Source organism: Eublepharis macularius, chromosome 2, assembly GCF_028583425.1.
Source record: "Eublepharis macularius isolate TG4126 chromosome 2, MPM_Emac_v1.0, whole genome shotgun sequence".
NCBI classification, from domain to species: Eukaryota; Metazoa; Chordata; class Lepidosauria; order Squamata; family Eublepharidae; genus Eublepharis; species Eublepharis macularius.
Genome location: NC_072791.1, coordinates 32991581 through 33019222, shown reverse-complemented (window position 1 = coordinate 33019222; position 27642 = coordinate 32991581). Strand labels below are relative to the sequence as shown.

Genomic DNA, 27642 nt, shown 5'->3' with positions numbered 1-27642 from the left:
TTATTTTTAAAGGCAAGAAAATTTAAAATGAAGATTTTTATTAAACGTATCCTAAGATTTACACAATGGAAAAACAAAACACTGCATCATCTAAAAAAATACTATGATTCAAAACTACTAATGCAAAGGATCAGTATATAGTTGTGAGTTAAAAGGCTCATTAACAGCAATACTTTTGTATTGTCGAAGGCTTTCACGGCCGGAGAACGATGGTTGTTGTGGGTTTTCCGGGCTGTATTGCCGTGGTCTTGGCATTGTAGTTCCTGACGTTTCGCCAGCAGCTGTGGCTGGCATCTTCAGAGGTGTAGCACCAAAAGACAGAGATCTCTCAGTGTCACACACACTGTGACACTGAGAGATCTCTGTCTTTTGGTGCTACACCTCTGAAGATGCCAGCCACAGCTGCTGGCGAAACGTCAGGAACTACAATGCCAAGACCACGGCAATACAGCCCGGAAAACCCACAACAACCAGCAATACTTTTATCAGCAGACTCAAGCTGTTTCATACTGTCATGGCCTTTTTTTTAAAACACAGAAAGTGATTTCCACAACTGCAGGGGCTTCCCAAAGATTACCCTCCCCCCAAAAAACCCTAGCAGAAAAGTAATTATCTAAAACAATACTGAGACTCTGCCACTCATAGATTTTCCTATCAGTTCTCTTGTGAGAATTCCTCCCCACCAGCCCACTGATAACTCCATGCATGATACAGTAATAGATGTACACCAGTGGTAGCTGTGGTTCATGACAGCTAGGGTCCCCAACACCAGGATTTAAAACTCGTGGTGAAAACTGGTAAGGGAAAGGAGCACACTTTCCTAATTTGTAGCTGTGATTTGCAGGCAGCCAGCATTATATCTGCACCATAGGATTACGGAAAAACTATCATTACACAAAAATATTGCTAGCTGCCAGATCACACAATAGCATGCCGCTCAGTAAAAGAATATACAAGCATCTCTCTGAACTCTAATAACTAAACACAACTGTTGTCAAAAAAATGTTTTAAAAGACATCAATTATTAATGAAAGCATTCGTTTGCTGCTAGAACCCACTTACATCATCATTCTGCTGAGCTTCTTGCATGACAAATTCTCGTACCATAGATGGGTTGTATTCAACCAAATATGAGAATATATCAGTAGCCGCGCTTCGCACTTGTGCATCATCCATTCCCTGAAGTCAAACAAAAACATGGCTATGGAACTAAGCTGGAGACTTAAGATTAAAACTCTTCATTATTTTGCTTGGTTAGGCACCAGTCGTGTAACACTCTGGGAGTTCTTTGGTCAGATGTTTAAAAAGCAGCCAAAAGGGAACCATAATGCAGCTTGTCCCTACTCTTTTATTGACCTGGCACATGGAACTTGCATTTGCCCTACTGGGACACAGATACATCTGTAACTTACAGAGTCCAGTTATGTTTGACCTCATGTGGCAAACAGCATCTCCACAGGACCATGTCAAGGCAGGGAAATGGTGGAGAAGGGCAGGGTCGGTTCTCCTCCATGCTGCACTACCAATCCTGATCAGGGCCCCACATGTCTGCTCTTCAGAAATAAAGCAAACATGGGAACTCTGACTACAGCACTTCCGGCATCTAGTATAGTTTGGTCCTAGCTACTGTTACAAATAACTAGCATCATGCTGGAGTATGATAATTTAGGGTATAACACCTTTTACTACTAGAAAAACCACCCCAACATGAACTGGAACTATTCAGCCACCACATATACATATAAAGAGAAGGGGATGAAAAGCAAGATAAATGTTTTTTAAAAACTTGAAAACTCACTAGGATGACTTCTAGTGCTGGAAGAATGCCCATGTTAGACAATGTTTTGAAAAAAGCATCTCTATTTTGAGGTTGCAATGTTTGAGAAAATGCACAAAATTCTTTAAGAAAGTTTACCTGAAATACAGAAAAGAAAGAACTTATTTAGTGAGAAATATTATGTAGCAACTGCCTTATTAAGCCCACTTTAAACATTCTTACCAATTCTTGTCTTTTCTCCTCATCTGTAGCTTCATCTGTAAGTTGTGCAAACAGCTCAGTCAAAAATTTTTCATCTTCCTACAAAAGTAATCAGTGTACCATTTAGCATACCAATACAAATTCTAAAATATACCCAACATACACTCCAGTTACAAATCTGTTAAACTTAAAGGACAAAGATGGAGATACTTGTTATAACACTGTACTTCACGATGATATTATTTATTTATTTGACTTATATCCCACCCTCCCCACAAATGGGCTCAGGGCAGCTCACATTATCATTAAAATACAATAAATTAATAGTCAACTTTAAAAACAGATTTAAAAACTTATATTAAAATACTCCGGCGCCATTATACATAGGCTACTTTGGATACTAATAAAAGACCTGCGTAAGTCATAGCTGTGGGTAAAACACATAGCCGAGGGCAGTCATAGAAGAGGTAGCGATCTTAGATAGGATAAGAGGAGACACCCACTGGTCCTCAACCAAAGGCCTGGCGGAACATCTCCGTTTTACAGGCCCTGCGGAACTGTAATAGGTCCTGCAGGGCCCAGATCTCCAGCAGGAGAGTGTTCCACCAGGCTGGGGCCAGGGCAGAAAAAACCCTGGCCCTGGTGGAGGCCAGCTGGATGTCCCTCGGGCTGGGGACCACCAGGAGTTGTTTATCTGCAGAGCGTAACGCCCTGCAAGGGACGTAATGGGAGAGGCGGTCCCAAAGGTATGCCGGTCCCAGTCCGTGGAGGGCTTTAAACACCAAAGTTAACACCTTGAACCGGATCCGGAACTCCACTGGAAGCCAGTGCAGCTGGCACAGCACAGGATATAAAAATCAGTTCTGTTCTCCCTTAAAATGTAAACTCCTACCAACTTCAAAGGCTAGTCCCCACTTACAAAAATATTTCATCTACCTACAGTACTTACATATTGCTAAAATAACAGCTGAGGGCTCAGATCAAGAAGTCAATTTAGTTCAAATTCAGTTGTGAATTCCAAATTCCCAGACTATGACTGTTTTTCTCCAGCTTACTTTTAAGATTTACAAGTGAGGAACCCAAAAGGATTTGTAGGGAGGGGGAATCTCATTTCCCTCCCCCATGCTATTTCCTCTTTCCATCGCCCAACAGACTTTGAATCCTCCCCCCATTTTCCTGCTTCCTTCTCACCCTATCACCCCCTAGTAGACTATCTTTATTCACAACACTCTTCAGCTTTCCCACCTTTCTTCCCCCTAGCACCTTCTCCTTGGGAAAAGTATGGCCATCACTGGTAGGCATGGCTAAGTTTTGTCTGTCCTCTCTCTGCATATTTACAGTTGTAGAGTCACTTTATCTTGTTCTGCATGTGACTTAAATAATTGCAATTTTCAGTGCTGCCATCATCAGTGATGTCACAGTCCTTTTAATTTTTTGCACACGCTTATATCAACAGATTGATATCAGGACTGATTTTTAAAAGTCTGAAAATGAACACATGGCAAAGTCTTTGCATGGGGAAGCTTAAAAGGAAAGCAGCTCTCCCCACAGTCCAAACCAGAGAGCCCCCACCAAGCTGACCCAGAGCCAGGAGGTGGAGGCCAGCACCAGTGGGCTAAACTGACCTCTGTTGGGATGGAGCCCAGAGCAGCAGCAATGATGCGCTTTTCAAACTGCTCTGCTTTTTCTGGTGCCAGAAGTGGCCACTAGGGCTTTTGCAATTTTTTTTAAAAAAAATACACTGAGCATTTAAATAGGCTAGGCTACAAATTTCCTGTATAAACCACCACAGTAAATCATATCCTGGTAAGTAATTTCTTTTGTTTTTTACTCTAGTAATTTTGCTCACTGTTTTTTCCTCTCTCTCAGTTAATGTGCCTCTGGCATAATACTCAATGCATAAAGTTTTGTGACAAATAGTAGTTCTTTTCAGAAGTTCCTTTTAGCAAATCAAAGGTTTATGTAAATCAAACAAGTTTATTTTTTCCAAAGAAAAACATTTATTGCTGCACAAACTGCTACAGGTAGCAACCATAAGTGTCGGCCACCATCAGTGAAATGTTTACACCCTGTTTTGAACCTTTTCAGACAAAGGCTTAAAGTGGACATATCTAGCTATATATTAAGATAGTAAGTCATGCAGAATCATACTAAAATTATTATTAACCAGAAATTTAGCTATGACCATTAAAAGCCAGCTTCAACATGAATACACAATGGAGAATGAAACACACACACTGGCTCTTACATTTTTATAGTAACAACAACATTTGATTTATAAACCGCCCTTCAGGATAACTTAACACCCATTCAGAGCGGTTTACAAAGTATGTTATTATTATCCCTGCAACAATAATCATCCTGTGAGGTGGCTGGGGCTGAGAGAGCTCCTAGAAGCTGTGACTGGCCCAAGGTCACCCAGGTGGCTTTAAGTCGAGAAGCAGGGAATCAAACCTGGTTCTCACTGTATGGCACTGCAGTCACCTGATATTACATGACATACATTTCATAGCCTGATGGGGGACTGATACATTTGCAAGATAAACCTGCAATACCATCAGCATCACATCATAGCTTAAACCAACTCAAACACTAAAAAAGGTGGAGAGGCAGTATATAAGATAAATAAATACATAGCAAGGTACTCTGGTGTTCTCCAACTATAATTAATAATAAATTAAAGTTATATCTGGCCTGGTCCAATGGTGAATTTCTATTTTCAACTTCAAATTTTACTTACTCAACTACTAAAAATATATGCTTAAGACAGCACTAGACATGAAAAAGGGGGAACTATTCATACCATTTTAATATTTAAATGTAGTTATATGATTATGACTAAGATCATGGTGCAAAATGGGGGAGAGTAATTTATCCACTGCACCATTTTTGTGACTCTACCCCTCCCCCATTGTTATTTGCCCTGTGATACAAAGCAGAATCTTTTCTTTCCTTCTGTGAGGCAAAACAACTGTTCATGGAAAAAAATAAATTCACCTTTAGACCTAAAGTTTCCAAATCACTCGACAGTCATGCAACCTAGATTTTTTTTTAAAAAATGTTCAATTAATCAACCCTGCTAGTTATTTAATCTGATTGTTCAAGAGATAAGGATAAATTTTAGGCCTTCCCTAGATAGACTGATGCCTAAGGCTGCCTGTTCAAGACAGCTCCTGTAACAGTATGAAATGTTCCACTCACTCACCTTTCATTACAGGCCATCAGGGTGGATTTGATTTAAATCAAACTGATTTAAATCACGATTTAAATCACTAGTCATTAAGGCTTGATTTAAATCATAGTTTTCTACATAAAGACTAATTCTTGCTGGTATACCTTTAATATGCAAGTAGATGCCTGCCTTACCGATAGGTAAAGGAACTTCATTAAAGTATTCCCAAACTGGGTCTCTTTTATGGCCTGCTGCCATTATAGGTTTTTTCCTCCAAGGAAAGAATGTGATAAACCTCAGGTCATACACACAAAAGATCCAAAGACTTGTGCAGTATTGTGCTCAAAAAGTTTCACTTTCATTTTGTACTGCTTGCCCCTCCCTCCTCACACTTAAGTTTCTTCTTGTGCAGATCTATTCCACTCCAAACAATCAGAAAAATATTGTTTCTATTCACTGAACTTCTTGAAACTTAGCACTGGAGGGGTTGATTCTGTCTTCATAGGTTTGTAGAACAATAGGATTAAGGTCTTTTTCTCAACTCTGTTCATGTTATAACATTTTTGCTGTGAAGAAGAGGCATGTGATCTCTGCTGAGCTGACACAAATTCAGTTTTGAGAACTGCAAAACCAAGCATCTGTGATAATATCTTGCAGGCAGAGAAACTGCCCAATAATCTTACAAAAACCTCTGGAAGAGCATGGCATTGTGAATGGATTAATGGAATTTATTTACCAAAAAAATTAAACATATACAGCCTTATTCTACATAATTAAAAACTAATCTTTATTTCATGATGGAATAACCTTTGGATGGTAATATATTTTCCTCAAAAAGCATTTTATTTAAAAAAATCTGATTTAAATCAAAAAAATCCGATTTAAATAAAAAAAATCCGATTTTTTAATTTTTTTTAAAAAAATCATTGATTTTTATCCACCCTGCAGGCCATCTAAATCTAATCTGACTAGCACTAGGTCTCTGGGTTCTCAGAGAAAGGTCTTTTCCAATGCCTGCTAACTGAGATTATTCAATGGGAGATGCCAATGACTGAAGCCTGGGAGCATATAGACCCTGGGACTGAGCCCGCACCTCCTTGTGCTAGAAAATGCTTGTGCAAGAAGGCAGCATGCAGAGGTTTCTGTACATACAGCTGTCTAGTCCATACAATAAAGGCATTCAAGCTCAAGGAAAAAAACTGAACGAGGTGATGTGGGGTTTTAGGAAAAATTGAGTGTGTATTATATGCCATCAAGCTGCTTCCAACTTGTGATGATTCTATGGATTAATGACCTCCAAAATATCTTCTCAATAACAGCCCTGCTCAGATCTTGCAAACTGGAAGCTGCGACTTACTTTATTTAGTCAAGCTACCTCATTTGGGTCTCTCTCTTTTCCGAACGCCTTCCACCTTTCCTAGCATTATTTCCCAGCATATAAAAAATTAGAAATGAAAATTTTTCCAATGCCCTAAATAGAGCATGATTTGATTTAATGTATATTTTGACTTGTATTTATGAAGCACTTCTGAAAGTGCTTCATACTAATTTTATGTTCCAACAGCAACAAACACTTGAACTGAAATTCTTGATTAGGAAAAGAAAAACCATACAGTTCAAATGTTATAGTCAAATACAAAGTTTTATGTGGGAATTATTTTTATTAGAATAACACTAGTAAAGACAATATGACATGCACTTACCTTACAAAGTTTGAATTTGAGAAAAACTATAAACGCACTGAAAGTGGCTGACACCCAAATTTTACCACACCCCAAAGAACTATGCAATGTATTGCATGGACATGATCATTCACTCATCTATTTCAACAGAATTTCACTCTTGTCCATGAAGGTTGCATTATCAGCTAATTCCATAACAGACTGGCTACGCAGGTCAAATCAAAACTAAAGCTAAAATTCTTATTTATGGATCTCCTCTCATGTGGTAGAAGGGATATTGTAATCTATCAGATGAATTCATAACTCTAAATTTTAAAGTTTGTATTATTATATACACTGATGGTTTTACCCCCTACCCTCAATGTAAAAAACAACAATACACGTGCTCTCACAAGCCGTCTAGTGATAATCACCTAAAAACATTAATTACAACTTTGAAACATCCAAGTTTGCCTAAAACTGCAAGCTGATGGCATTAATTGCTTGTTTTAGGTAACAGCAAAACTTTAGAAATGGAAAACTTTTCGCAAACACATATAGCACTGGAAAATCTTCCTCATCTCTTGCAAAAAAAGTATTACTGTGTAAGAATCAACTGAATCATGCTGATGAATAAACATACTAAACAAAACCACACCACTGTATGTTTTTATTGCTTTGCTCAATCATATTCTAGTTTCCAACACTGTCAGAAATATAATATGATCAAGTTACGCAAAATGCTGAATGTTGTTGGAATAACTGAATGGGAAAAAATAAGCAGTAAGCACGGAGGTGATATACACTCTCGGTTTCATATATACTCTCAAACTCAGCTATATTCAGGACTGGCAGTTCACTGCAAGTCTGTTCATACACGTTTGTTTACAGAATATGAGAGAATGTGTTGTGAATTTCTGAAGATTCTAGCTTTCATTTAATACACATACATATAAAGTTCATGAATACACAATTATGTAAGCGTATATGTAAACATCTAGTAGATTATTTAAAAGGCCCCAGGAAAACAGGGCACAGCTTGTACGTCCCATCATGAGACATCACTCACAACATATAGTCACTTTCCACCCATTAATCATACTTTTCAATTCAATCCTGCCCATCATTAAAAAAAAAATGGAAGATGCAGTTCTATAGAAATTCAAACTGTGAATTCAGAAAAAAGCAGGTATGCAGACTGGCAGACCTGACTCAGCACTAAACAATGTAATGTAATTTTGACACATACTTTAGGTTTCTTCACACTTTTTATAAGGGAAAGACTCACAAAAAAAATGTATATACTGAAAGCTCACCGTTCATTTTTTTCTGAAGCAAAATGTTGCCTCCCCTTCAGCTTCTTGGTTCTCAGAGAACTCAACAACCATTGATGGATATGGAAGACCCATCAAAAACACTAACTCCCCTCCACCCCCCAAACATTGGATCCTGACTTTTTACTCAGCATTCACAAGCGCAGAGCTTTCAGAAGGTAGCAAGGAAGGCACCTATCAAAGCTAATTATCAGCTAAGACCAGTTTCACAGGATAAAAACTATAAATTTCATTTTGTGTGGCCACACACACTTGGTACTATGGAAAGGCATGCGAGAGAACATGACATGATTTAGTCTCATGGAGCCAACTGCAGAAAAACCACTTGATGATTTTTTTTTCTGGGAAACTTTGATATTTACAATCAAAAAGATACTGCTATGTTGAGAGTTCACAGGCAGTATGTAGGAAACTGGGTATAGAATAATGGAAGGGAGACAGAAGTAGACAGCTGAAACTACTCAGATCATGTTAAGTAAGATGGCAAATCTCAGCCTCCAAAAAGAAGACTTGCTACAAACATCTGGAAGCCATTAAGCTAAGTACTGTCATTTCTAGCTCCCCAAATCTGCACTTTCTACATAACATTACTGCTCCAAAGACCTCCACACAGGAGGAAGATCCATATCCAATGCACAACATCCTAGATTAACAAAAAAGCAGCAGACTTACCTGTAACATACCAACTATTTCTACTTTGTTAAAAAAAATGAACGAATGAAGCGTTGATAACATGTTTTCCTCAAATACTGAAGGCGTTGGTAGAACCATATCTTGAATATACTGCACTCTGTATGTTTGATGTATCTTTTGTTTTAGCTCTGGATCTGATATTGGAATAACTTCTTTAAATTTTGCAGTTTTTGTTAGAAACTCCCTGTGTTTCCGTGACAGTGATAAAGACGGATCATATTCCAGGCATCCAATTACATCCATTATACATTCTTCAGAAAACATGACTTCAAAAAGTGCAGTTCTATTCAGAAGGAAGATTCCCTTAATAATTTCGTACAAATGGTGCAGTCCTTCAATATTTTCCAAGTCCTCACACACATGAAAAATTTCTAAGAGCTTTTTAATATAGCCCTCATTTTCCAGTGCTAGAGCAAGTTTTTCACGACGCAACGGCGAAGGCAGTGAAGATGCTACAAGTTCCGCAATTTCCTCTAATCGATTTAATTCACAAGATGGCAATTCTAGACCTGGTGATGACATATCATCAAAGCGCTCCTCTTCAGATTCATCCACCAAGTCCTGGGTGATGTCCACAGAAGGGTCTTTTCCTTGAACCTATTAAAATGTAAGAAAACTAGGATACTTTTTCAGCTTCAAATGTCAGATCATATTACTATGCAGGATTTTGTCCATGAAAAGTGACAGTATTAATTCTTATTAGTTGTTAAGGGGCTTCTACGTTCTGTAACAGGGCTGGCTGTACCTCCTTGATACTGCAGAGTCAATTAAGACTTCCTAGAGCTGAGCTATAGGTTTCTGGCAACCAATCAGCACATTTTCTAGCTAATGTTCCAAAACTATCTGGAGGCTAGGTGACTATGGGTTACAGCAGCTCGACTAGCTCCCACTTTTTCAAAGAAGAGGAAGCCAATACAGCCCCTTGTGCTGCAGCAGAGAATCCGTGCCCCAATGCCTAGAAAAGTGAGAAGGTTCCATTTTACATTAGCCAGATAGTTGTAAGATGGGCTAATCCTCTATCTCTACAAAAGGCTCAAAGACCTCGAATTATGGTTCCCAACCTTTTTGGTACTGTGATCCACAAATCCTAATTTACTTGGTATAGTTACCCATGTAAAAAAAACAGCACACACAAATTGATAAAAATACAAAAGCTTGGGACTCACAGGTTGGGAAACCCTGCTCATGGATCTCCAGAGGTCCTTGGACCACAATTTGTGAAATGCTACACTATAACAACTATCCTTTCCCTATAAATACATAGTGCACACACCAACAAATTCCATGTAAAAAGTCCATACTGCTATTAAAGAAAACTTTGCATTTACCACTGACTGGTCTAACCTAGGGGTGTGCGATTTGGGTTTCAGATTTGGGAAAAATACCCGAATCGGACCCAATTTGCAAAGATTCGGGATTTCCAAATCAGCCCCAGCATGCTGGGCCCGTTTTGGAAACCCTGAATCAAAGCTTCCCGAAGCTATTTGTATCGCTTCGGGAAGTTTTAGGTCAAGGAGTTCACATGCCCCTTTCCGTGTCGCTGCACAGCAGCAGGGAAAGGGCATTTAAACTCCAACTTCAACTGCTTGGCGGGGACTTCCCTGACAGGCAACTAAGTCAAGCCAGCGGGGTTTAAATGCCCCTTTCCGTGCCCCCTCCTCCACCTCCAATGGGATGAAATAAGCAGCTGGGTGGAAAGTTAAACCTCCTACACTTTTCTTGCCGTTTACCTACCGCCCCACTAATCAGTCACCTGATGCTAGGGAGATGGAGGAATTCCCCCATCTCCCCTCCATCGGGTGGAGGAGGCAGCGGTGGCCCAGCAAGTTTAAACTTACCACACCGTCACTTATTCACCCAATGGAGGGGAGATGGAGGAACTCCCCTGTCTCCCCTCCATCAGGTGGAGGAGGCAGCGGCGGCCCAGCAGGTTTAAACTTACCACACCGTCACTTATTCACCCAATGGAGGGGAGATGGAGGAACTCCCCTGTCTCCCCTCCATCGGGTGGAGGAGGCAGTGGTGGCCCAGCAAGTTTAAACTTACCACACCGTCACTTATTCACCCAATGGAGGGGAGATGGAGGAACTCCCCTGTCTCCCCTCCATCGGGTGGAGGAGGCAGCGGCGGCCCAGCAAGTTTAAACTACCACATCGCAGCTTATTCACCCAATGGAGGGGAGATGGAGGAACTCCCCCCTCTCACCTCCATCGGGTGAAGGAGGCAGCTGCAGCCGCAGCAACTTTAAACGTGCCATGCTGCCATTCATTCACCTAATGCCGGCTAGACAGGAGGACCCCCACCAGCATTGGGTGAAGAGGAGGCAAGGGGAAAACCAAATCTACGAAGAGGGAAAACAGAATCTTTTTTTGCTGCACACCCCTAGTCTAACCTGTAATGAATGAGCACCAGAAAATGCTGCAGACGTACTAACCATTCTACCACAGGATAAAACCCAAAGAAGAAAAGTCTAAATCAAGACTGGGGCAACTGTATTAAAGTTATTGTTTCTTCAGTCATTTGCTGTTGTATATGAGCCCTTGACTTGCAAGACAGTCTACTTCAATTTGTTATGCACTATTAACTGAAGTTATTCTCACAATCTAAACCAGCGCTACACAATTTTAAAATAAGCTTGAACTTGAGGGAAATGGTGATACTCATTTACAACTGTAATTGTGTGAACTATGTCTCAAGATTCAAGAGAGCAATCTTACCTGGCATATTTTTTCCCATATTTCATCACATCCAGCTTTTTCTTGAAAGCTAAGTGCAAGGTCATAGTTCTCTGCCTCTGACCACACAATCAAAGTGTCCTTGAAAGGTAAAAACGTAAGATTAGTTTATTTCAAAAATAATGTGACAGATTATTTCTATTAGAAACATCAAAATTCAAACAATCTACCTAAGCACCACACATTCACAGCACAATGGCAATAGCCATAGCCTACAAGTCTTAAACATTTGGTATACAACGATCACCAACCTATGGTCCATATATGAACCTTTTTAAAAAGCCATTTGTACCGCCAAAATCCTGCAGCAAGTTGATGAATTCCTGTGTTAGGTCCAAAGAACTGCTGCTAGAACTCTGCCCATGGAACATAATGGTATCTTCCCCTTCATTCTGCGGCCCCTGCATTCTGAAAAGCTGCCCTTTATAACAGCAGGGAATGAGATACAGGGGACTGCAGGAGTGAACTGGCAGAAACTGCCTCCCCTTCTTGCCTGAAAGTGCCGCAATTGTACAATGCGCATTTAGATCCAACCTAATGTTGTGCAAGACATTGGATTACATTAGGGTTGTCCTATCTGCTGCATGAAGAGTTTCAGTAAGTGACCAGATTCTTATAAAGTCACGATTGCTTTTTCATTTTTCTACTTGTCTCATGACCTTAAGTTTCTTCAGTTGTCAGATTACTTTAGAAATTCTTTTAAAAATAATCCAGCCCTGCAATAACTGTAGGCCCATTGCCTTCTTAGAAGGGTGTAACTCTTAGAATTGCATTGATCATATTCTATATATGGACTCCATATCTCTACATGGAGATTTAAGTTTTCACATTAACCATTTACTTATTTAGACCTTTTATAGTGGCTATCAGTTTTCTTATAAACTTCTGGCAATAAAAATTTGTTATGAAGTACAGCACATCCACAGGAGCATCCCTATCTAAGTCTGGTAACACATACAAAGAATGTACTAGCTTGGTTATGTATGTTACAGAAGTTTGGAAGTTTATTAAACTACATGTGACTTATTAATTTTTTGTTAACAACAGTGTGACTTGATATGAATTGAAGCTGGCCATAGCAACTTGTTACCATTTAGCTCCTCGGCCATTTCATTTCATGCAGATTTCCACGCTATATATTGGTGGTGGCCATCAAGTCATAGCCAACTTATAGCAACCCCATTACGGTTTTTAAGACAGGAGACTAACAGAGGTGTTTCCCATTTTCTCCTTCTGCATAGCAACCTTGGTCTTCCTTGGTGGTCTCCTATCCAATTACTAACCAAGGCCAACCCTGCTTAGCTTCTGAGATCTGGCAAAATAAGGCTTGCTGATATACTACTTGGAAAAAAATGTCAGAAGTGCTGGTTTCTCTGCAACATCTTTAAGACAACACAGATGTGAAGAACTCATCTGGTTTCACTTTAACTTCCTTCTTTACTCAAAAAACAGATAGCAAAAATTTAAAATTTAGTTGACAAGGGCGGACAGCTCCCACTGCCATGGCTGGATTCATATGTTGCCAGCTGCAGCGGCAACTTCCTTCCATGCTGCTCTACCTTCAGCTGGCCATTGACTGAGTGGTGAGCCATGACATCAATATCTCCCACATGATTGAAAGATACAGACGTTACCAGGACAGTACAAGAAACCACATGATGTTGTCTTTTAGGGAATTATTAAATCAGAAAAATTTCCATTTCAACTTTAACTAAATAATTTAAACATTTAATAGTAAAATTTAAATAATGCTACCGTGGTTTGCCAGTGCCTCATATTCCACATTTAGCCCCAAATGAACATGACTGATTTGCAGCACAACAGCCCTGACAACTATAGATAAATTGACTGTATTTACATATAGAGAAGGGATTTTTCAACAGAAAAATAAAGTGTTGGAAAATTTTCTGCCTTGTATCACTGGCTGCTAGCACCATGAATTCTAGGTGTGAGTCTATAACATGGGCAGTTGCATATTTAACTTGCTTATATAGTTGTGCTGTTAGTTAAGATTTTTTTCTTCCTTCTAATACTACATATTATGTACTGTATCCATCTTCTCTATATTGAGGTAAAGATTTTGATGTTTAGAGAAGCATATAGTCCACTAGACATGGGCACGAATCGAAATACTAATAACATTTTCTGACAAATTGGGCCTATTTGTGTATCGTGAAAATGCGTTTCATGGGGCTGCATTTTTCACAAAATCCACGACTTTTGGGGCTGATTAGTTCAATTTGAGAATGCTTCATGATGCCAGACAGGCTGGCGCCGATGCACTGATTCCCTAGGCAACATAGGCCTGGAATGTCTGCAGACCTTTTGTTGCTGTAGAAACCCCAACCTTAGTCCACATAACCTTGACAGGCAGCTCTCCCTGCCAACCTGAGAGATGAGTAATGTGGGTCTGCGCAAGTTTACCTGGGAACTGTAGTCAGAGACTCTTTCCCCTCTCTATTTCCCTTCTCCATTTTAAAGAATGGGATGGTGGAGTTGCAGCGGTGGCGGCAGCAGCCTCAGCAGCTCCTTCTGCCGCTGCTTGCTAGCTTCAGGAGCCCTTCCCTGACTCTCTGCCTCCCGTCCTCCTGCTGCTCTGACATGCCTTCCCACCCATTCCGCCCCCAAGCTCCCTGGAGTGGATCCTGAATGGATCCACTCTGCTTGGCTTTTCCTTTGAGAACTTGGAGGGGGGGAGGGCATGTCAGAGCAGCAGGACAGGAGGACAGGAAGGAAAAGTCAGCAAAGAGAATCTGAAGAGAGGAAAACCCAAGCAGATCTGCTTCGCTTGACTTTTCTTCCAGCAGTGGCAGAAAGCAGGAGGCCAGGAGGGAAAAGTCAGTAAAGAGAGCCTGAAGAGAACTACTTGAAGGGTAGCTGGAGGAGAGCCTGCTGAAGTCTCCCTGAGAGTTTGGCATCTCAGGGAGATAGAGAGTATGAAGGGGGCTGTTGAAGTGCCCCGGGTTCTGACGAATCACGAAACTAATGAATTGTATCACAAAACGGGATAATTTTGTGGATGTTCGTGTTCTGTGATTCGTAGAACATGACAAAAAGGGAAACTCTTGTTTCATTTTTTTCCTGTTTCGTGCCCATCTCTATAGCCCACATTCACTCCTGCAAGCTGTAGTAGTCAACAACAAAATTTTAGTATGATTGTTTAAAGAATTCTTGGTTTTATTTCAATAAAAAGTGTACACCACCAAAACCAGTGAGTTAATTGACACATAGGTAATGAAGGGTCATTGGGACAGACAAAATAATATACAGAACTATACTTCAATTTACTGCTTATCTTTTTAGAGACTAGTTTAGCTTAATGGTATGCTTATACACAAATGCACTAACTATAAGAATGTAGAAAATCAGCCACTACTAATTAATCACACACTAGGAATAGTGGAATAGTTTTGTAAACTGGTTTTACAACCTAAATTATTAGCTTAAAACTATAAAACCGGAAGTTTCCTGATAAAAAATTCTAGCTAAAAGTACTGATTTTGACAACGGTCCTTCCAATTCAGCCAATCCTCAGGCAATGGTTGGCAAGTTATTTATACAGAAACATACATAGATACAATGAGCACATGTATTTCACGTACATCAATTTGCCTGTTAGATGAGCACCTCCCAAGCTACAAACACAACTCCAGGAATCCTGCAGCTTTCACTAATATATGATTTACTATGCAATATACCAAGTGCAAAAAGGTCAGAAAAGTTGGCATTCATCTTATCACTGTGGTTTGTTCTTTAAATAAATCTCCGCACGTGACAAGGAAGAGGGTAGGAATTCTCTACAAACTACTGCTGTAACAAACTTCTTGCAGTGATCTTTATCAAAGTCCAGCTGAAAGATTCAGCAGTTTCTTCCCAATACTCCAAGGAAGGCTAGTAAACAGATTCATGTGCCAGCTAGCCCACATGACTGGGGATCTCAGGCTTTTTTCCATTCTCCACTGGATTATTAGGATGAAACTTCCTTTCAGGGAGTTCAGTGCTTTCCTCTAAAGCTTTCATGGACATGTTTCCCACAGATGCAGACTTTCTCAAGGCCTGAATAAAATTAACACTTACCGCATAGGGATTACTTTAAAAAAGCACTTACGCAGGAAATGGTCATTTGATCCCACCCAGTGCAAGACTAACATAAAGAACAATAACTGATAATCCAATTAGCAAATGAAGCATTGTTTTCGATTATTCTACTGATTCTAAAAACCACCAAACAAAATCTGAAATAAATCAGTCAGGTAAAAGTTGCTTGTGAAATCTCAGAGGTTCACCTTAAGTAGTCCACTGACACTGTGGAGACCTAACTCACAAGAATATTATACAGCTGAATGAAATAAGAACTAAAAATGCTTCATACACAAAATTTACAAAAAAAATGTAAATTAAGCTGGCTGCATTAATATTTACCATGTTTTTGTTACAGTATTGCCATTAAGGCATCAAGAGGCAAATTTCTGGGTCACAGCAGCGGTTCAACCCAGGTTGCAACAGCCTAAGCAGCATCAGGTAGAAAGAATCCTGATTTCGGCAGGACCACGTATCTTCCAATTTCAAAGATTGTTCTTATTCAGGGAAAATAACTGACTAGATTGTTACCTGTTGCTTCTGGTATGCAGTATTTGGATTGATTTTGGACTCCAGAAGAAGAGAACCTGGAGAGAAAAAGAAATAGTTTTTATTTTTCTCTATGTTGTTTTATATACACTAAAAAGGAAGACTTTTAATAAGCATCCACCAAGTAGACAATAAATATACCCATTTGATACATAATTCAGAAATTCATCACTGGATGAATGTGCACTCAGATTTCTCTTCACTAAACAATTACTAAGTTACTTTCCAGTATTTTTTAGCATTGAAAATATCACTAAGTTAATGGTTAAACGATTAACACTCTTTCTAAAGATAGTGTGTTTAGTTACGGGTGTTGCCATGGTCTACAAAGATAAAGAAAGTTCAATGAAATTGATTTAGATATGTAGAATGATTTTCACTAGAGATTTCAAAAAGGCTTATGTTAGAGGCACATTTTATTATCGTCTATTAATATATGAATAATAAAACTAACAAAATTTCAAATTGGAAATTTCCTTACTGCCCTTTAGCAGTAAGGAAATTGGCCACCCATGGTTTCAAAATGAAACAACTTACTGGGGGGGGGGGGGAATTGGTTGGTCAGATTTCTACAAAAGTTTCTTTTTAAAACAGAATCTCTCCTCACAGGTATATATGCCATAGCTGAAACGCTAGACCAAGACATGGGTTAAAATATATAGTCAGATGATGTTCTACCTCTCTTCTCCCCACCCCATCAAATTTCCAGCAGTATGGACACTACTTCAGCATTCTATAGAAAAAATATGTGATTACTCCCAACAACTCCAGTCAATTACATGGGTTCTTCCCAACTGAACCATCGAGGAGGAGTGCTAGCTGGACAGAAGAGACCCATGTGAGTAGCCATCACCACACTGCTGGATCTGACACATACACTCCTCAGCAATAATGAAGTGGTCCCACAATGCTAAGAGGGGCATGGGTGAGTTCTTTTAAACCACAGGATTCATATCCCAAACAGCAAAACTTCCCTACAACCTTTGTCCCTCAAATCCATGTCCCCTTGAAAAAAAAGTATAAGTTCAATATATTAAGCCTATGCCTTCCTTAACATAATCAATTTCAATAAAAATTTGCTCCTTGATGTTAAATATCACACATAACAACATAAATCAAAGGTATAAAAGTCACAGAGAGGTGAGCACAGGAGCTATGAATAAGCACATTGTCACACATTGCTCTTTTTGATATCTTGGAGTTTATGTGAATTAGAAGCCTTCTGGAGAACCCATCTCACTTTGTGTATCACTCCCTAGAGAAGCAGATGTCAGGACCAAATATTTATTTATTTATTTATTTAATTTTATTTATACCCCACCTTCCCCACAGATAGGCTCAGGGCAGCTATAAATATACACAAACATAAACACACACACACACAAATATATAAAATAAATTATTTATTTATCACATTTATACCTTTCTCTTAAAATATACCCAAGGTGATTTATAAAAAAATTAAAATAATGCAACAAAGTACACAGCAAGTTTGAACCAGAAGTTCAATGAGGAAAAAAATCACAAAATAAAGACCATTTGCTCTAAGGAATGGGAAATATCTTTTTATCAAATCTACGGCAGGTTAATTCCATGTGGATGTTCTAGGGGTACAACTTAACAACTTCCATGTCAAGCTGTTTCCATGGTTAGTTATGGTGACCAACTAAAGCATGAAAAGTGTCCTGGTTCCTGCTGCTTTACTTCATAGTCCATCACGTGGGTGACGGACTATGTTTAACTTGGTGACTAACAATTGGTGTTCAGTGCGTAACTCAGTAAAACTATCATAGTGTAAGATTATTTGTATAAAAATTAACAGCATACAGAATTGTATCAAGAAGTCTGAAGAGCCTATATGTAACCTAAAAAAATAAACTTTATTTTTGAAATCTGACAAATGGTCTTACCTACTCTGATAATGTGAAGCAGATAATTGTCAGTTTCATTCTTCTACTATATACACTGAAGTTTTGTTTATAGTGCACTTAGATACCCCCAAGTTAACAACATGACACACAAATTACAACAGCACAACACTATGCATATTTACTCAGAAATAAATAAATGGGATTCAATTCAGAGCAGCTATAGTTAGACTGGGGCATAAATGAAATTGTATGCATATCTGAGAATAAGTCCTATCGAACTTAGTGAAATTTAATTAGGCATAACACCAAGATAAGGATTGACTCAACTGGTTTGTCATATGGTCTTTTGTCACCCAGACTCATTAATTATTGTTAATGTGTAGTATTAGAAAAAGATCAACAAAGTTTATGCCACTACCTAAGAAAGCATCTACAAATTAATATTTTAAACAGGAGATACAAAAGGAGTTTTAAATGACAGCAAGGAGAAATGCTTGCAAACTTATAATGGACTTAGTAGTTTGTGTGTTTCAAAGACACCTATGTATTTCCCTTCAGTATGTAGAGAGGCTGACAAGAACTGGAGGAAACTACACAGCTAGTGCAATCCTAAACAGACTTATTCCAGTCTAAGCCCACTGAAATCCATGAGCTTATACTGGCGTAACTGTTTAGGATTGCACTGAGCCTCCTTTACATGTCCCACCTGAGAATGACTGAAAAAAAAAACAGATTAATTTTATAGGATAAAGTTTGCAGTCATCAAAATTAGTGGAACTTATAAAGTTATTAACAGATGGTACATAACACCAAAGACACTATCCCAAATCTCATCTTCCTCACCAACTGTTGGAAAAATTGCGGGCCGGGGGGGGGGGGGGGTAATTTTGCGCATTGCTGGTGGGGATGTCCCTTTATAGGAAAATTTTGGAAGGAAGTCCTGAATGAAATTAAACCAATAACGGGGTATGAGATCCCGCTATCACCAGAAATCCTTTTTCTAGATCTATGGAATAAATAGACTCCCATTCCTTTGATAAAAAAAGATTTTGTTGCCGCATTATTAGTAGCTGCAAAGAGCGCAATAGCTACTCTTTGAAAATCGTGTTCCACTCCCTCAATTAGTAATTGGTATGCCAAAATTTGGGACCACTTTATCTCTGAAAAACTTTACAACAAACTATATCAAACAGAAAATTTCCCAAGAACCACAAATTTTTCAGAGAAATGGTTCCCATTCCTTGAGTATCTTGAAGAAAACAGCTCTTTACCAGGCTTAAAATTTTTTCATACGTATACTAATATGTAAGTCTTATCTCAACTCTAGGAATTATACAGCTTTCTTTTTAAATATACTTTCCCAGTAAATAGTAACCAATTAATAAGATATGACTTCTTGTACCTTGGTAGGTTACAATTTGTTCTATTGCTATATTTTGTTATAATGTTTACTGTTATATGTCAATGTTTTATTGTAATTCTATGTGTTATACAGTTTCAATAAAAATTACAAAAAAAAATTAGTGGAACTTTTACAATGGGATGTGAACAGAATTCCAAGCTATTCAAAAACAGCCTGCTAACCTGACACATAACAGAATTACAGTGCAATCCTAAGCAGAGTTACACCAGTCTAAGGCCATTCATTTCAATGGGCTTAGACCAGTGTAACTCTGCTTAGGATTGCTCTGTTAAAGAACTTATATATATTTGACATGTCCTTGTTTGTATTTTCATGCCCTACATATATGCTTAATATGTAGTGCTATAAAATTCATATAGCCAAGTTAGAAGTTTTAGCAGATAAGTTATCAAGTAAGGTTTTCACCATATTTTAAATGCAAGACATATTAATAAATATTATATTTTCTTCAGTCTGGTTATTACTACTTTAACCCATGTTCAAAACTAAAGGCTATCTATGGAGCGCTATATTATTTACAGCATAATATTGGTATGGGTTTGTTATGCATGATAGCAGTATGTAACATCAACACAGAGTGGGAATCTACTGCCAGCTACATATGGACAATAATCCTTCTTTGGTTTCAGAATCTCATATAAATTATGCAACACAGAAAATCTACCCTTACATGTAATTTCCACCACACACCCCACTATGCAAATAGGAAGATTAATACTTTTGATGTACACATACATATATATACTTACCATCACTCTCTGCCCTGACTAGTAGGGACATGCCCTTCAGCCTTTCCACATAGCCAGAAGACACATGTCCAGTGCCACGATCATCCCACTGTCGATCTTCATTCAGAGTATACACCTTCACCCTCCTCCGGGTATCAGTCATCCTGCCTCTTGCTTCACCACAAGGGCCTATGACACTTGCTTAAATTAAAGTGTAGTGGGGGGCTTGCCCCCCCTCAATCAAAAGAAGCAGGAAATTTAAGCGTCTCACACAGCACTCCAGAAAGTTTTTTTCTGTCTTTCTTTACTGCTGCTGCTAAACTAGCTGCATCACCCCCCAAAGGGGACCAAAGCAAAACAAGAGCCTGATAGACAGCACAGGAACATATGGCTTCTTTAGCTAAGCAGTAGTAGAAGCTTTACAGAATACGAGAGAACAGGAAGTCAGCAATTCTAGAGAGGAAGAAACAAGGGAGACTGAAGGGGGGGCAGTGTAAAAAATGGGAAAGGGCAGCTAGACAAGGGCCAGAAGGTGACCGGGAGCAAAAGGGGGGGGCAGCGAAGGGTGTAGAGGGGAGGTTCGTGATGAACTGTCAGGAGCTTAGGGGGGAAATAATTGGGGAGCAGGAACGATTAGTCAGTCGCCCAACGATTCCTCCCTCAAAGGATGAACAGGAAGGAAAACACGCGATATAACGTAGGGTAGGGGTGACAGGGAGAGGCGAAGGGGAGGGATCGGTTCGCCCTCCGCCCGGGCCTATTGTGCAAGGCGCTGGCAGGCCCCAAGCCCCTCTCCAAGCCGCCCGTTAACCAGAATGGGGGACCGGGACAGAGAAGGCCGCGGCCTAACAGGAAGGAAGGGAGACGGGCCTGCCTGCTCAGACGGGGCGGGGAGGGAGAGAGGGAGGCCGTGTGGGCCGCGCTCAGAGTCCGCTCTCCCCCATGAGCTCCTCTCACAGGCCGCGGCGGCCGCGCTTCCAGCCCGACGCCGACGCCATGTTCTTCCCGCTCCCGCGCCTCTCCTCAGGGAGCTCGACGCAAGCTTCTGGGCCCGCTGCGCGTCGCTCGCTCCGGTCCGGACGCCTGACGAGAGAGCGAGCCCCTTCCGCGGACAGGTCGGAGGAGCGAAGAGCTGTCCGCTCGCGTCCTTCTGTCTCAGGTTCTGAGGCGCTGTGCGGCCGCCATCTTGGTTTCACCTCTCACGGGAGGCGCGGGGTCTCCTAGCCAAAGGCGGCACGGGCCGGCCGCGAACATTTAAAGGGCCAGCAGCCCCGGCAGGGCCATCGCCGATTGAGAAGCACGCACGCAGTGTTACTTTATTTACGCTCTTTGTAGCCCGCCCTTCTCACTCAGGATCAAGGCGGATGACACAGTGCGAGTCAGCACCGTCAATTTCAAAGACGCATGGAATAGGGTCTAGACTTGAGAAGATTTTAAAGCCCGCAGAAATCTAATAATACCCGCTTGAAGAAATGCTCGGACAGGGCAAAAGCAATTCTAAAGGTGGTATATTGAACAACATAGGAACTACACGGTAGGATCATGTATTTTCAGCAGCAGGCACTACGTAGTAGTAGAGGCTATAGTCCCTATTTCTTTACTGAGGCGTCTCTCTGACACCACAGGGACCAAAAAAAAGGGAAAGGCGAGCGCCACACAGAGCGATTCTTTCTTTGCACCCACTACTTTTCTGGAACAAATAAGAAAATCAATACCTGTGCAGAATCTCTAGGACAGAAAAGTGATGCCTGAAACAGCCTGTTAGGGATTTAGAGGCGAATGAAAAATAGAGGTGCCAGTCCTTCCAGCCACTTGACAGAAAAGAATTTGGGTGTTAAAAGGTGAAGTAGGTAGATGATGATGTGAAGGCCACATATTCGCCTAGTTTAGGAGGCTCTTAAATGACCGGGGGTGGGGGGGGGGCAATAAATCCTCAGCAAGGCTAGTGAGAAAGCCAAAGTTTGAACCAAAAATAAAAATAGCCATTCTTCCCAGAAGACTTATTATTAAATGCATTCACGTATGTATGTGGGTCTATTTACTTTGTATATTTTCTCCCAAAGTTTAAAAGCAGAGTTTAAGATTGCCAGTAAACAAATAACATTAATTGAAAGCAGTCCTAAATAAAAATCTCTCCAGCTGCCTCTATAGTGAAGGGTCAGGTGCACTTCCCTCGAGATGCTGTTCCATAATTGTAGGACTGCAACAGAAAAGGTCCTCCCTCATGAACCCACCCAGAGAGCTTCTTTAGCTGATGGAGAAGAAGGTCCTTCAGATACCCCAGTCCCAAGCTTTGTAAGGTCAACATCTTGAATTGTGCTCCGGAATGGATTGGTAGCTAGTGTAATTGCTGTATTATTGGGGTCACATGATCCTGGTTCCAATCAGCAGTCTACTTGTACTCTCCAAAGGTAGCTCTTTCCATGTGGCCCCAATACATGTGTACACATGCACAATTTAACTTTTATAAACTAATGGAGATCCATGATCTCACCTATTTGTTTTGGCCCTCATAGTTGCTGTCTCCCAGTACCACATCATCAAAAAAACTCCCTGAAGGCCTTCAGTAATCCTGGTTCCATTAGCTGGACTATCCTAAAGGGTTGATCACCCTTGCAGAAATTATAAACCACTGCAAGTCTAATGGTTGATGACAATGAAAATACTGCACCCTCAGACTCTGACCTAGAACTGAATACCAGGTTAAGGTTGCATATATTGGCTTTTTTGTATGTTTGCATGCATATTATGTATGAAGGACCCACAGAAATTGCCAAGACTAGCATCTGCAGTATTCATTATTGCAGTCTTCACCTGCTCCTATTACAAGCCCCACTTTGAATTTTATGGGATCAGGAGGCTACAGGCTGCCAAAGTAAAACAGGAATATGGAAGCCCTTAAAGATGAATGAAATGTATTCCAGCATTAGATTTTGTGAGTCAGACCTCACTTTCCTTATATGAGTGAGTGCAAAACCTTTTATAGGTACCTTTAAATGCCAAAAGTGTATCCCTGAGTTATCTTTGAAGATATTCTTGCAGCCAGCTTTACTGTCATGGTGCCATTGCTGTACCAGTGTAACTGCCAGGCCAGTGCAACAGTAGGAGGCATCAGGGTATTCCATGGGCAGAACTGGATTGAGCTGGCTCACCTAAACCTCTCCAACGCTGGGCCTGCCTCAATGGTGGCATAAAATGACATCATTGAAAACTTGGGCATGGCCCATAGGAGCACATGCAGGAGGAATTGGCCAATCTAGACCGAAACACGTACGGTGTCCCAAGTAATCCCCCACTTTTACATATTATGCACACACATTTTAGTATAAAAATTTTCTCTTAGATACCCCATTTTTGCATGGCCATTCTGTGCATCAGTCTAAGGATTAGGCTCTCTCAGAGCATTTCCATTGCCACTCCATGCCTATTGTATCAACCGAGGAACATGCCTCTACAGGACAGGTCGTATTATCATCACACACACACACATACACATAGTTGGATTATAGGATCATTAGGTCAGCAGGGCCTTTTTTAAAGAGCCTAGGAAAATGGCTCTTAACATCCTATCAAATTCTCCCATGCTATGGATTGGTGGATACATGAGAAGTGGAAAACTTGCCCCAGTCCCAACAAAGATTGCAAACAAGGGAAAAACAAGTCCTTTGCTTTCACCTCCAAGTGTGTTGTAAGTATATAGTGACAGGAACATTTCAATACTTTTCAAACCACAGAGGAGGGGATTAAAGAGCTCCTCCTATCTAGGACACACATTAGGATAGACCACAAAGACTAGAATTCACCCTTCTAAATGCTATCCAGCACAATCCTATTCATGTTTGTATAAGGAAGTATCCCGGGCTTTTTTTCAGGGGGAATGCGGGGGAACAGAGTTCCAGCACCTCTTGAAAATACTCGGCAATAGTGCTTGAAAATAATAAGATTTCAAAGAATCCCATGTGTTTCTTCCTTATTTTCCTCTTGAGAGTTCCACCACCTCTTTTCCCAGAAAAAAATCCCTGAAAGTATCACTAAGTTTAGTGGGGCTTACTCTCAAGAAACTGTGCATTGGGTTGTAGTCTTAAATGCTATGGTAAACATTGCCTTTTTATTTTGTACAAATGCTGAAACCCAAGATTCTGGATGGCCTTATTAACGTAAAGCTTTGACTAAAAGTTTGATGGAATTGTTAGGGTTTTAACCATCAATATTGTTGATCTTTTCCTGCTATGAATAGATCCCAGCACCTCCACCAGTCACAACAACAAAATCAACTTGAATGAGGAGGGATAGGATTGGTGCCTGCTCTTCCTCTTTGCATGTTCAGTCAAGGTGTGGGGTGGGGTTACATATAGAGGGCTAATGTGTCAGAGTTGCTGGGTTTCCCATCAATACAGGGCTCTAGCCATGGTATGACTAACAGATACCACAGCTCCTAAGCATTTTTTTTTGCAAAATGTCCTTTTAAAAGGATTCTATTTTTAGAGCAGAAAAATTATTTTAAAAAAATTGACAGGTGACTCCACCCCAGCTCCATGGTAGTGCTCCGAACTCCATCCTGATGGTTAGGGAATTTCTATGACCCCTATTCTAAAAGACCTATGTATGAGCATTTATTGGAGTTGACCTGTTGCACAGAAGGCAAAAGTTATTTGTAAGCAGATTCCTTATGGTGCTGTGGTTAAGTAGGGTTAGAAAGCCCTATTGCAAGGACAGTATCTCTCTTTTGACTTTGTACTCAAGGATTTAGCTTGGATAAACATTTTCTCAGGAAGACACCCAAAATTCCTTTATGGCACCAACCATGTAACATGTTTGCATTACAGAGAGAGTTTACTGTCTTGTCAATCAGACTTGTTCTGTATCATGTCTCCTAAAGAGTTTGATCCCAAAGAATTGTTTGTATCTAGTTTTGTATAACCATTTTACTTCTTTTCTGTAAACAATTAACTTTGGAAAGTATATAAGATTCTTTGCTATGGCTGATCTTTATGCATGTGTCGGAACATGGCACTGCATCTGGGTTTTATTGTAGATAAAGCTCATTAATTTTTTATGGATCACTTGTGGTGTCTTAGTGAATTGTGGGTGATGGTTGTAGGGAAATGTAATATGAACACAAAGTACCTTTAAAGAAATTTGTCCTTAACAGATGGTGCCGTGACTTGGCACCTTAAACTGATTAACCCAGTTTTATCCATCTAAGACTTTCCATGGTTCAAGATACATCTTGGAAGATCATTATATTCCTTATTATGCTTAAATAATCCTTTAAAAATCCCCTTTAACTAATGTAACTGTGAGCCTAACAACATACTTAAGCCTAACAACATATTTAAAGAAAGGAATTGGTTAATTGAGGAATTTATTATTTAAGGGGAGTGTTCACTGTAAGCACATACACTCCTCTTCCCTTAAAATAATTGTAATTGAGCCTGTATTTCACATATTAACAGTTCATAAATATTAAAATACATAGCCTGCCAGACTTGATGACAGAGTTATAAAAGCTTTTGAGGAATATGAAGAAATAACTTGAATTTCCAGTCATTTCTTTCAAATGTAATCTGGAAATATGCTTACCCCTCCTATCAAAGGAGGCTAGCTATGGCCTTGTATAAGGAGTTCTGCTTTTCCCAGGGCTATAAAGAAATAGTCAGTACACTTATGGGCAACTGATGGGTGACAAAAAAGGAAAGATACTCATTGCTTTGGCTAAGAAAATATAGCTGAGTTTACAGCTCTGTCAGTTGTGGGAGAGCCACTGAGGTTTGGGGTAAGAAGTCCTAGAATGCAAGCTGCAAGAGAAATCTATCTCTGGAATACAGGGGTTGTTGGAATCCTGGTATAAGAAAGTAATAGAAGAAAAGACTAACCAAGCTATATCTAAACCTTTGCCTAATAAATTATAGTGGAAATTTCACCTGGCTTAGCTAAGTATACATATATGCTAAGGACGAAACAGAGATTTAAAGGGGCCGCCCATCTTTTACAAAGATAAACAGCCCAGACTTACTCCCTTACAAGGTTTGGAACCATACTATAACTGCACAACCTGCCCCCCACCCCACCCCCACCCCCGGTTTCTCAGTCCTTCACTAGTCCCAGATGGATGGTTGGGAGGGGGGGGAGGGACTATTCTCATTTGGGAGTCTTTCTCCTTCAGGCCGCTCCCCGCACCTGAGAGACCGCCTCTCCCCATATGTACCTCGGAGAGCTCTTAGATCTGCAAGTAAACACCTACTGGTGGTCCCTTGCCCCAGGGAGGCTCGGCTGGCCTCGACCAGGGCCAAGGCATTTTCTGTCCTGGCCTCAACCTGGTGGAGCTCTCTGTCGGAAGACACTCGGGCCCGCCAAGATCTTGTATCTTTTCGGCAGGCCTGTAAGACAGAGATGTTCCACCAGGCATATGGTTGAGGCCAGCACTGGATCCATCCAATTAGCCTCCCTGCCGGTCTCCTACCAGTGTGTGTGTGTGTGGGGGGGGACATATGGTCCATCTGCCTCCCCATGCTTGAGTTAGAGGTTCACCAACCCGCACCTCCACCCTTTTCTTCCCTTGTGTATGGTGGGCAGGGAAAGGGGGAAGGGTGCACCACCTGAAATGTTAAAATCCATGTTGGTACTGAGTTGTATTTTATTGGTTTTATTTGTTGTAATTTATCTATGATTGTAACCCACTCTGAGCCTGCTTGCGGAGAGGGAGGACTAAAAATCCAGTCAATCAATCACACAAAATATAATGCCTTCAAAGGAGTTGCCATGTTAGTCTGTCATAGCAAACTAAAACAAAATTCCAGTGGCATCTTAAGGCTAACCACATTTATTTAAAAATGACATTGAGTCTCAGCTCACTTCATCAGATAGATATGTGATTGTGCTGTGAAATCTTATGAGGGAATGTTGGGGAGGGGGTCAAGGCTTAGTGATAATTACACTATGTATCTTTCAAGTGTAAATCTCAATGTAAGGGGAAAGGGAGGAATTGTTGTAGAAAGGGTAGATGGCAGCCCTGTTTATATTGCTTGGTCACTGTTTTCTCCAATATTATGTTCAAACAGCCAGTGGCTTTTGTACTTCATCTTCAGTGATGAGAAGAGACTGCAATTTTTGCTGCACTTGTTAAAGAATCTGTAGCCAAGAAATAAATTGTACTCAGAGCGGTGAGTTGTTATATATTTATTAATATTACCCTCCCCAATAAAATTGTTTAACACTGCAAACAGTGACCAAAAATCTCATAACTAATACAAAAAATATCTTGCAAAAGATTTAAAGAAACCTGTTTTCACAACAAAGCCTGTAACTGTTTCAAGGCCAAGTAATGATGGAAGCGTTTCTTTTATGTAAGTGTACATTACAGAAAGAGGAACATAATTACTGCAGCTGGCAGTCACTTGTCACTAGTTTCAGTTGTT

At 40.2% G+C, this 27642-nt stretch overlaps 1 protein-coding gene across 3 annotated transcripts in view; it reads right to left on the bottom strand.

Moving 5' to 3' along the window:
- Window positions 1-21439, bottom strand: part of PPP4R3A (protein phosphatase 4 regulatory subunit 3A) — a 33533-nt gene extending 12094 nt beyond the window's left edge. For 2 of the 3 annotated variants that reach the window (XM_054970925.1, XM_054970926.1), the window contains exons 1-7: window positions 20246-21439; window positions 16185-16240; window positions 11556-11654; window positions 8818-9435; window positions 2000-2077; window positions 1799-1915; window positions 1063-1179 (exon numbers count right to left, since the gene is read on the bottom strand). In XM_054970925.1, coding sequence (XP_054826900.1) covers window positions 1063-1179; window positions 1799-1915; window positions 2000-2077; window positions 8818-9435; window positions 11556-11654; window positions 16185-16240; window positions 20246-20387 — 1227 coding nt within the window. In that variant the 5' untranslated portion in view covers window positions 20388-21439. Of the gene's footprint in view, window positions 1-1062; window positions 1180-1798; window positions 1916-1999; window positions 2078-8817; window positions 9436-11555; window positions 11655-15995; window positions 16152-16184; window positions 16241-20245 lie in introns of those variants that run through there. The other variant, XM_054970928.1, reaches the window with a different exon arrangement.
- Between the last annotated feature and the right edge of the window lie 6203 nt (window positions 21440-27642).